The 12,584-nt window shown below is 31.4% G+C and overlaps 1 protein-coding gene across 2 annotated transcripts; it reads right to left on the bottom strand.

Moving 5' to 3' along the window:
* Positions 1 to 4,107: 4,107 nt before the first annotated feature.
* LOC145069074 (uncharacterized) lies at positions 4,108 to 6,200 on the bottom strand. Of its 2 annotated transcripts, XM_079016051.1 has the most exons (4): positions 5,927 to 6,186; positions 5,390 to 5,482; positions 4,412 to 4,549; positions 4,108 to 4,334 (listed from the first exon to the last, which is right to left on the bottom strand). In XM_079016051.1, the coding sequence occupies exons 1-4, from the start codon at positions 6,164 to 6,166 to the stop codon at positions 4,293 to 4,295; spliced, it is 513 nt and encodes a 170-aa protein (XP_078872177.1). In that variant the 5' UTR covers positions 6,167 to 6,186; the 3' UTR covers positions 4,108 to 4,292. The 2 variants fall into 2 exon arrangements, with proteins under 2 accessions (XP_078872177.1, XP_078872179.1); XM_079016053.1 differs by lacking the exon at positions 5,390 to 5,482 and having other exon boundaries at positions 5,927 to 6,200.
* Positions 6,201 to 12,584: the final 6,384 nt, after the last annotated feature.

The raw sequence follows: 12,584 nt of genomic DNA on the forward strand, positions 1-12,584 counted from the left end.
GGCATCTATTCTCAAAGAGATGAAAGAAAACAAGCTGAAAGGACATGATACTGATGTGTTCAGATTTGGTTTCACACATATCAAGATATTCATAGATAACTACTATGATTGCTTGGCGTTGACTGATAAAGAACTTGCTCTGGATCTTGGAAGAAAAGTTACAGTCTCTTGAGAATCAACCTTGCCTCAAACAGAGTTAAGGAAGTATGCAGATGGAGAAATATGCCTTAAACCTTTTGGAATGGTTTTCGCAGGAAAAGATACGAAAGGGACGCCCAAGAAGTTTTTGTTCAAAGTCTCAGAGATAGAAAGATACACCACTTCGCAATATACGAACTTTATTGTTCGTATGAATAATTGTGCAAAGAACAATGAAGGAGACAAGAAGGGACTTAAAAAGATAATCACCTGGTATTCAGAAATCCGGAGAACAATGCACTCAGCTATTCAGCATCTTACAAACTGAATAGTTTCGACTGTTTATAAAGGGGGAGAATGTAGAGACTAAATGTTGTAAAAGTCGAAGTGTCTGTTTCTTTAGTTTCGCATTTTTAGTTATTTTACTAAGTCTTCTTTTGTGCGAAGCATATAGTTCAAGACTTAGTATATTTTTTGTACACTCAGGTTTCCTATAAATAGGGACTGAGGTTAGAAGTAGAGAATCAGATGAACGAGTGATTCATCACTCGCAAGTTTTCTCTGCTTAGTTCTGTAATCAGTTCCTTATCAATATAAGATCTGATTAATATTTACTTCTTGTGTTCATACTTTTCATTCAAACAATCATGATTGCTTTTTAAATCTCAATAACAATTCTCTTCACCAATGCTTAATTCCAGTGCCTTTGCCTTAAAAAACTTCGAATTATCCAGAGCCAAAAGTCCCCATTCGGAGGTTTATGTGAGATATTTATACTTCTCCCGAAAGCAGGGCACCACGTCGTGGTAGGTACACCACGACGTGGTGATTGTGTTTATCCCGTATTCTACACGTCATCGAATCTGATCGGGAATCTTCAAGTCACCACGTCGTGGCAGATATTACCACGACGTGTTGAGCATATTTTCCTTCATTTTAGAGCTCTAGTCCAAACTTTCAACTCCAAGCTTCTTTAATCCAGCTTCCAGCTTCCTTTTTGCTTAAACGAGTCTTTTAATACCTGCAACACGATTCATAGCAAATTAAGTATCTTTTGTTCTAATAAGAGCATAAAAGTAATTATAATATCAGGATATGTTGTATAAATATGCACATATCACATTGGCACATAAAGCATAACAGACAATTATCACAAAGACAATCATCTCAACTATAATCAACTACTAATGGGTCGGCATTGGTGCCTTCGACCCACTTCTACTGGAAGGTAACTCACCTCAAATGTTGTGAAGTAGCTGAACTGTCATCGGCTCTGAAATCAACCCCACTCAAACTCCCACACATAAAAGATTTCATTACCCTTTCATACTCATAACCCCCCTTAAGGGTCAATTTTGGTCAAGTCAAAGTCAACTATCTGGGTTGACTCAACTCGCCGAGTTGGCCCATCAACTCGTCGATTTCCATGAATCATAAACCCTAAAATCGCGATCCAACTTGTCGAGTTCTTTCATAACTCGTCGAGTTCCTCCTATCCACAGAATCGGGACTTCTCCATTCAACTCATTGAGTTTTTCCCTTTTACAGAATCGAGACACTTCGACCCCACTCGTTGAGTTCCTCTATGAAATCGTCGAGTTCTTCAGTCTGATAAGTCCTTCCTAATGGATGAAGCTCCTATCCTTCAGATCTAAGCTCCATACTGAAAATATCCTTTTTAAGGGTAAAGTTTCCAACTTTACCCGTTAATGCCCTTCCTTAATGGATTTAGCTCAAACCCTAACTCTTTAAGACCTAGATCATGATCCAAAAGCCATTAATACTTCAAGCTAAGGCATACAAATTGAGATCTAGACCCTAGACACTACATGAACATGTAAAGTCTCTAACTTTCTCTCCATGAATGGCCTTTTGGAGCTTAAAATGCCAAAATGACATCTTAAAGCTTGCATGGGGCTTCAATGGTCATAAAGTTTATACCTTTATGCCATGAAAGCCCTCCAAGGTCCTAAATTTGGAAGTATCCTCACTTGGGACGTCCATTCCCAAGGACCATGCTACTTGGACCAAAACCCAATAAAAGTGAAAATGAAGAGATATAAATAATCATTAAGCAAGTTTGAGACTTGCTTACCAGAAAATGCTGCAAATGGAGTGAAGTTTCTGGATCTAAAAGCTTCCTGTTGGGCTCTCAAGCTTGCCCTTCTTCCACAAGCTTCAAATACATAAGTTTTCTCTAAAAAATGACTCACAAGCTCACACAAGGCATTAGGGTTTCGAAATTTTGGGTTTGGGACTTGGAGGCTGTAAATGAGGCCAACCTAAGGAAGTTTAGGTGTTTAAATAGGGTGCAAACCCTGAAAATTAGGGTTCTAGTCTGTCAGTCCTACTCATCGAGTTGAGGCTCTCAACTCGTCGAGTCGACTTTACAACCCGCGTCCAATTCCATTCCTACTCGACGAGTTTGGGGCGTCCAACTTGTCGAGTTTCTATACAAAAGTGAATAAATTTTTAATTAAATACATACCAGGAACCGAACATTACATTTGCAACCCTCTGCAGTAGAAGAGATGAACCAAACGGCTGCAGACTATAATAAGAAGCGTGTTTGTTGTTTAACATCTGCATGCTTCTGTAGATAGTAAAAATTTAAAATAAACTGATTTTATAAACCGGAATAGTTTTTTAATACCGAAAAATTAATAATGTATGACATTTCAGCAAAAATTTATGATATTTCAGCAAAAAGTAATGATATTTCAACAAAAAATAATGATATTTCAACAAAAAAAAAAATAAGATATTTTAGCAAAAAATAATGATATTTCATGAAGAAATTATCATTATTCAATATTAAAAATCAGAAAAAAAAAAAATCAACAAGAATAAACAAAAAACGAAAAAAAAAAAAAAAAAAAAAAAAAAAAAAAAAAAAGTAAAATAAGATTTCAGCAACATATAATCAAGAATTCAGCCAAAAAAAAGAAGAAGAAGAGGTTGGAAAAGGCAATACAAGTGTTCCGCCAAACAGAACACGCGCAAAAGTTTTTTACTCTGAAGACTTCTAAAAAACAAACAACTGCGAGATTAAAAGTGTTGCGTGTGTGCTACGCCGCGCAGCAAACAGTAAGAGGTCTGAAGAGATTTTTTACAAAAAACAAACAGCACCCAAGAATCTGCCGATCTAACAGATCCTAGCCCTCATGTTCCAACGTTTATGGTTTCCTTTTGGACAACGGTAGGTGTAACTTCTTCTCGTAGAGATAATCTTTTATTTTCATTTTCCAGAAACCAAAATCTTGACCATCAAATTTGTCGATCTTAACTTTCTCATCTTCAACCATAGCTCTGATACCAGTTTGTTGGGAATTCAACAAAACAAGTTAAGCGGCTTCAGACAAAACGATAAATGAATTCAGTAACACTCACCGAATAAAACTACTAAAAAACTGCAAACCAAAAATGAACACAATATTTAAAGCGGTTTGGTCTAATCTGACCAACATCTACGAGAGAGAGAGAGAGAGAGAGAGAGAGAGAGAGAGAGAGAGAGAGAGAGAGAGAGAGAGAGAGAGATGATTTTATTATCACCAAGAAAATTACAATCATACAAGGCTAAATTGCACTTGTAATCCGATCACTATAATATACCACTCGTATTTTTTGGCTGCCAAACGAAAGGCTCTGCACAAAAAGTCAAAAATAAACTACTTCACAAACATTTCTATGTAGTGTATGTTGTTCTATCATATTTGTCGGGTTCACTTAACTCTATATAGAGTTCTAACCATCAATTAATTCCATAGAGTGTGGTGAACCTCTACCACCATTAATGCACTCTCTTCCGTGTACGTTACCCAATTCAATTGAATTGTTAAGTTACACTTATTGCCTTCAAATATTAAGTCATTGTCACAATTGAAAGGTTTGACATTTTGTTCAAGGATCCATTAACCCAACAAAATCTTACTCAATGACATGCTTTGTGACATATGAATCATTCCATGCTAGTGAAAAATCCAGCAACATATTATATATGCTTATAACACAACACATCTTAGTTTCAACCTCATAACAAAACTACACATAAACTTCAACTGGAAATAGAATACACCCACAATTCACAAAACTTGTTTCTCATCTACTTGTCTTGCTATTCAGTTTTAACATCTGAAGCAATTAATTCATCCATTTCAATTATCGCTCCTTTGAGGTTTATCAGAGACAAAAGATCCCTGAAAAAGAAAGTTCACCAAAATCTCTTTCAAATATTAATCTTTATAAAAAAAAATAAAGTTAATTTCAGTTTTACCATGTCAGCGGGTGCTGGGGTCCACTCATTAGTGGCTGGATTCCCCTTACATGAAGCATGATGGGCATTTTCAGATTCAGAGCCTAACTCAAAGCCAGCCTTATTTGTGTCATCTACTTTGATGAACCCCGTTCCTGTCTGCAACATCAACAATCATAATTTTGTAAACTTTTATGAAAAAACACAACAAAAAAGAGGCAAATATGGTGTTTTTTTATGCGTTTTCTTTTATTATCGTATTGTACCCATTGTAATCTATAATTATTCCTTATTAGGGCATTGTGCTTTAGAAAAATTACCTATTGTACTAGTCATTCCATTATATATTTTGCTTGCTGACATGGCAAATCTGATGTGGATACGATTATATTGACATGAAAAACCTGGTTTAAAATTTCTTTAAGAGCTTATGTGCATCCAATGTGGACAATGACATTACAATAGAACCTTTTAACACATGTCATCATAGGTAACAAGAGCAAAAGTAGAAAAATAAAACTTGCAAAGTTACAATTTTAAGGAGAAAAAAGTGATGTAATGGTAAAACCGTATTTTTTTTGAAAAACTAAAGGGTTTTTATGTCAGTATCCTTTTTTTTGTACACATATAACCATTAAACTTTTTTTTGTTCACATATGACCATTAAACTTAATGGTCATACATGTACAAAAAATATATATATAATTGACTAAATGTGTCTACGTGATAAAGTTTATTACTCTTATAAAGCATTAACCCAAAATTTTGTATGTCATGATACTAAGAAAATTTTATACTAAGAATAATTTGAAATAATAAAAAATAAAGTTCAATGTTATGATAAGAATAAAATAGAAAGTATGTTGCTTTTTATTGCATTTGGCCCTTTTATTGTTTATATAGCGATAGATAGCCAAATATAACGTTAAAGAAAAGTTAATGACACATTTTTATTAAGATAAAAAGGGAAATATATTATATTATTATAATATTATATACCGTGTGATGTTGCTTGTCAACACCATTAAGATCCTTGTAATATTCCGTTTCCACAAACTCATCACTCACATCCTTACCTGTATAAACAATTTTCTGCAACAACAAAAAAAAATCATTCGAAGAAGAAGAAAATTTTCCTTATTTTGTCATTATTAAATGTTTTTAAAACATTTTTTGGATGAATTTGAAAAACACACCCTAAAAGTGAACCCCTAGTAATTATGTATACACACCTAAAGCCCAAAGGATAAAGTTTCAACTATTTGACAAGTCCAGTTGAATCAGGAGTATTTTAGACATTTGGTAATTAGTCTCTTTAATTGAACAGAATGGAATGATTAGGGTAAACAAGTTATTAGATTGTATGATATTTGGGAATAAAACGAAATTGAATATGATATTTGTAAATACAATTTGTAGTTCTTCTAATTTCTAATTATATCTATACAATTGACTATTTACAAAACTAAAAAGTCAGAACATAATAAAAGCTTATTATAATTAAAACTCAAATAATATACAAAACAAAGAACAAACCTCAGAATTTTGTTCAAGATGTTGAAACTCTAGATACTCAGGGCTAACACCATCATCTTCATCGTTGGGCAAACCCAAACCATCAACATATTTCGAGGAATACTCACTGCGTTGTGGCTTCGTATGACGCCTGGGAGCTAACCCATCGAAATAGTCTCTTGTTTCCCCTTCGATCTTCGCCTCTTCCTCTTTCGACAAATGAGCATCGCTCCTGTTTGGCCTGCTGTTACCCGCTTCCATTTTATTAAATGATTATCGACTTGATTTTTTGAAGATTTTATAGAATAAAAAATAGCTTCAAAGATATTTTGCTCAATCAAATTTGCAAATATCTATCAATCGGAGATATTTTTTGGATTGGGGGTGGTTGTGCGTTTTGATTGATGAAAGCGAAAGATCTGATGGATAATGAGTAGACCCTTTTTCTCTTCACGTTTTGGCGCCAATAGTTTGTCATGATAATAACCATGTGAATTTGGGTCCATGTTGGTACAGTTGTAGGGGCATCACGATTCAAAAGATTTAAGTAGCTATTTTATGAAGGAAAAAGAAACATCTCTTATATTCTTACAATATATATATATATATATATATATATATATATATATATATATATATATATATATATATATATATATATATATATATATATATATATATATATACTTTTGTATAAAAACTATGAAATCGACCACAGTCATTAAAAGACATATCACAAAAGTTGATAGATCTATCGGCTTTTTAAAAATACTTTAATCCTTGAAAAAGCTTCTTGGATATATTTTTCAAAATTTTTAAAATTTTTTAAAGCTTTTGGTTTGAAAAACTCACATTGTGGATAATATAAGTTGTCATTTATACATCATTGGGTGTGATTGTATGTGCAATTGTTTATAGGGAAAATGATTTAGGAGGGTAACTACCTCTTATCCGTGTTCACATATGTTCACATATTGGCAATTTCTTCTTTTTTGTACATAATAAAGCAACTAACTTGTTTTAACTGTTTAAATTACACCAATATTACCGGCTAAAACAGGTAACTCAAAGGGAAAATGACTTAGGAGGGTAACTACCTCTTATCCGTGTTCACATATTGTCAACTTCTTATTTTTTGTACATAAGAATTCAACTAACTTGTTTTAACTGTGTAACATCCCAAAAATCATGACCAAAAATTTTGTTTTTAATTTAATAGTAAAACCATAATTGTCAAACCATTAATTTAATATTCCGGCATCGGGCCCCGCCTGGCATCAAGCCCCGCTCGCTATACAGATCTGTCTCACTTAGGCCCCACCTGTCTTCGGGCCCCGCCCGCTAAACACATACAATCATATAACATGCTAACACATAAAGAAATATACTCTATTGTATCCCTGTCCTAAGAAACATATTCTGCTAATAATGAGATACGTAACATCGTCCGTACTCAGCTAGTGATGAGATACGGGACCTCGCTCACACTCACCTCTCTACCATGCACATACAAGTATCACACAGACAACAAGTATAATCTAACATGCAAACATTCCTCGGGCACCCGCCCGACATCAGACCTTGGTCCGGAATAACATACTAGCATACAATGCCTAAGGCTAACCCCCGGGTCTTCCTACTCATAGACTACATGGGCTGGCATTATGGCCTTAGACCCATTCACATAGTGAGGAGACTCACCTTGCACTACTGAAGTCTTGGCTGGAACTAGCTGAGTATGGATGAAGTTCCATATCTCATTATTAGCAGAGTATGTTTCTTAGGACAAGGATACAGTATAGTATATTTCTTTATGTGTTAGCATGTTATATGATTGTATGTGTTTAGCGGGCGGGGACCGGAGACAGGCGGGGCCTAAGAGAGACAGATATGTATACCGAGTGGGGCTCGATGTCAGGCGGGGCCTAATGTCAGGCGAGGCCCAATGCCGGAGTATTAAATTAATCATTTGAGAATTATGGTTTCAGTATTAAATTAAAAACGAAATTTTTGGTCATGATTTTGGGATGTTACATAGTTAAAACAAGTTAGTTGATTTCTTATATACAAAAAATAATAAGTTGCCAATATGTGAACACGGATAAGAGGTAGTTACCCTCCTAATTCATTTTCCTTTTGAGTTACCGGTTAAAACAGGTATTAGCCGAGGTGTAATTTAAACAGTTAAAACAAGTTAGTTGCTTTATTATATACAAAAAAGAAGTTGTCAATATGTGAACACGGATAAAAGGTAGTTACCCTCCTAAGTCATTTTCCCTTGTTTATATAGTAGTAAGTATTTATATGAGAAATTTTCAGAAAACCGACTATATTTTCAATTATTTGTCTGGAAAACAATTATTTTATTATTATTATTTTTTTTAATTATTCACATTTGTAAAAGTTTTAGAAAAAACTATTAATATATAAAAAAAGTTTTCAAAAAAAAATATTTTTATAAGAAAAAAAAATATTTTTTTAATTACCAAATAAAATAGAATCACTATGGTTTCAATTTATATATAAAAACTTTTTTTGAGCCATACAGAAAAAGTCCTTTTTAAGAATTTAATTATATAATTAGTTTCAAACCGTGATTATTTAATTATATGAGTTATTTTCGATGCATTATCATTGAAATGGTTAAAAATTAGTGGTTAAGCTGTGAAGAGTGGTCACAGCCAAGTCATCGTAAAAACGCTGTCAACTCAGCGTCACGTCAGTTCTACCACCAACCCAACTCAGTAGACATTGGAAATGGTTACCAATGTACGATATATATATATATATATATATATATATATATATATATATATATATATATATATATATATGATTAAATTACATAAAAAAAAACATAATAAACACTTAAATTTAAAACCTAAATTACTAAAAAACAATAATAATAATAATAATAATAGGAATATAAAAGTCTAGGGTGGAATTTGCAAATTTTAAAAACCTATTTGAGAATGAAATTAACGACAGGGTTTGTTCTGCTTTTGACCTAAACCTAAGGGACCACAGTTGACAATTATTGAAAAATATGTTGTCTCCTTCCATTAAACACACGCCTAGCTTTCATCTTCCTCACTTGAAGACTTGCATACTTCACATCTTCAAATAAAGTTTTTTTTTTAATCCGAGGGCTTCAAACGGTCCAAAAAGAAGCTAGCAAATAACAAGCTCCTTCTTCGTCCGTCTTTGTAGAGACTACACAGCCAAACCACCAGGCGTTAGGGCGGTGTTCACACGTCCCTTGAGCTGCCAAGTCAGCTTTTTTCACGTGTGAGTTTATACTCCATTTCGGATAGCCTTAACATAAATATAGGAGTGCAAACGAGTTGAGCCAAGTCCCAACTTGACTAGGCTCGAGCTCGACTTATATACGGTATAACATAATTCCGTAAAATGAGGGAGGGGTGAATAGATTTCTTTCGCCTAATAGTTGTAGCAACAACAAATGCACCACATCTGTAATTGCAAGTAAAAGAAAATGCAAGCAATACTTTGATACAAAAAATGAATATGTTGTATAAATTCAATTTGTTTTAAGATGAATTTTTATTAAATAACAAGTAAATAAGAAACAAGAAGCACCGTAAAGTTAGTAAAAGTGTCACAGACATCATACAGATAAAAGTATTACTTTGTATATTCAATCCTAAATCCAGAGGAATTTAAATGAAACAACTAATTTATAAAATCATTAAAATACTATATGGTATTGAAAGTGTAAATGGGAACCTAAGTATCAAATGAACTACCTGGATTTAGGATGCTTTATCGGATTCAATCTGCATAATGTATATTCAATCCTAAATCCAGAGGAATTTAAATGAAACAACTAATTTATAAAATCATTAAAATACTATATGGTATTGAAAGTGTAAATGGGAACCTAAGTATCAAATGAACTACCTGGATTTAGGATGCTTTATCGGATTCAATCTGCATAATTTATATCCATACCTACAAACAAAAACAAAGATAAAAAGAATAAAGTTCATCTTATAATCAATAATCAAGAAATCATACATACTTATAAAGCTAGCATTTTTTCTTAAATCTCATGTATTTGAAACCTCCATTCTTTTTTCCTTTCACCACATTCATTTGAAACTCTCATGACTTTTCAATTTCTTTATAATAATAATAATAATAATAATAATAATAATAATAATAATTTGGTAATTAGGTTAAATAAATATCAAACCTAAAGTGTAATCATATATAAACTAAATTTCAATATTAAAATAATATCTTTACTTCTACTTATAAAATTATGTTTTTTATTAAAATAATATATTTACTTCTACTTATAAATGATGCATTTTTTCCTTTCATCATATTCATTTGAAACTCACATGCATTTTTCCTTTCCTCACATTCATTTGAAACTTCCTTGACTTTTCAATTTTTTCTAATAATAAATATAAGTTGGTTAATAAGGTTAAATAAATATCAAACCTAAAGTGTAATCATATATATAAATTAAATTTCAATATTAAAATAATATATTTACTTCTACTTATAAAGTTATTTTTTTAAACTTTTAACATATTATAGTTAATTTATTAGTTTTAATATATTGTTGGATGTAATCCATTATCATTTTAAAGATACAATTTAGAACAATTTGTATAATATAGTTACATTATTAATTTAAATATAATATTATAAGGTCAACTTAAATATAAATTTTAGTTTAACTTAAACAACCCAAAAAATATTTTGTAAATAGACAAAAATGATAAATTGTAGTGTATTTCTAATAATGATTATAAGTTGGTTATTAAGGTGAAATAAATATCAAACCCAAAGTGTAATCATAAATAAACTAAATTTCAATTTTAAAATAATATATTTACTTATACTTATAAACTTATGTCTTTAAGTTTTAACATATTATACTTAATTTAATATATTTAAAATGTTGTTATATATAAACATTATCAATTTAAAGCTACAACTTTTGAACAATTTTGACAAAATACTTAAATTGTTAATTTAAATATAAAATTACAGTGTCAACTTAAATGTAAATTTCAGTTCCACTTAAAAAACCAAAAAATATTTTGTAAATAGTTAAAAATGATAAATTGTAATGATAAATGCAAAAACTAAATTGTAATATCAATTTAACTAAAATATTTTCTAAATATATTTTTATAATCATGAAAAATTTTCAAATAAGTAGCTTCAAATAATTTACAATAAAAATAGTTAAAATAAATCTATATAAATAATTACATTGTTACCTTTAAAATAAAAAAACAATGTTTGATATTTTAACAAGTTATAATGATAGAAATTAAAACATTAAGCAAATAAATTTTAAAAATTAATTATTAATAACAACAACTATAAATAACATTAAACCATATATTATATTTAAATTTATCCATGAGTAACTCGCTGATAGAAGTCATTCAAACAATTGAGATTATGCAGATATAATAGATTTATATATTATCATATAGTTCAAAATAATCTATATATTATATCAATTTAGTATACAGATTATAATGTCAAATTTAACAATAACGTTATTGTTATATTTAAAAAAACATATATTTGTAAAGACTTCAATTATATAGGTGTTTCTGCGCAACGCGCAGGTATTCGTCTAGTGATAATTAAATCCAAACATATTTCGTCGCACACACACTCTTAAAAAAAGAAAGCTTTTGTATGTTTTACATTCAACTTCCTTCTTGTAAGTAACCACTACATATTCTTAATCCAATACCAAATCATATGAAGTCTTTCAAGTCGGATAGAAAAACTCATCATTGATAAAATCGACTTCTCACTCTATAATCAAATGTAGAGTCAATTATTTAGGTGTCAACGGGAACCAAAAACATCATATGATCAAAAAAAGATGATTAAACCAAATTTAAACTTGTATATGATGATTAAACCTAATAAATATACGTATAATATGCAGCCAGGTCTAGAAACCATAATAACACCAAAAATTAGGTAAAACCAAAAACGTAGTAAAATTAGATAGAAATAAGCTACAGCTGAGAGCAATAATTATTAGAGTTACCTGAGCCGCTATCCAAGCGGACTCAAATACCCTAAGAAACCATGGTACTTGTAGTTTCATATATAACTCAATGTATTAAAAAAACCACAAATCAAGTCTGCTAAGCAGTAGAAGCATAACCATTAGAAAAATAAGTCACCGATGGATCCATGAAATTAGAAGATGAAAATGATAAGTAGTGTAGCATGGTATTGCATGATGCCCATTGCTCACCTTTTCGCCGGCTCACAAATTTTCAAAAAAAAAAATTCGGCAACTTCTGTAACAAAATAATTGAAGGAGATACACTTATTTTCCAAATAAACTTTGTAATATAAACATTGACAGAGAATAGTAAATCTACTAACACAAAGAAATTAATCATATCCCAAAGCCCTCATGATACCCTGCACTTACACGATAGTCATCTTCGTACATGAAATCGGCCACGGTTGTGGTACTATCTATGGTGATAAGACAAAGCAGTTGTGGTGGTGGTAATTTTGATGTTCTTCAACACCACTTTTTTTAGATCTACTGTCACCTACGGTCGTGGTGAGACAAAGCAACAACAACCATGTTGATGTAGCAAAGCTTGTGGTGATGGTTAGACAAAGCAACAACGACAACTTTATTGGTGGA

This window comes from Lactuca serriola, chromosome 8 (genome assembly GCF_051521515.1).
Source record: "Lactuca serriola cultivar US96UC23 chromosome 8, Lser_US96UC23_V15, whole genome shotgun sequence".
Taxonomy (NCBI): domain Eukaryota; kingdom Viridiplantae; phylum Streptophyta; class Magnoliopsida; order Asterales; family Asteraceae; genus Lactuca; species Lactuca serriola.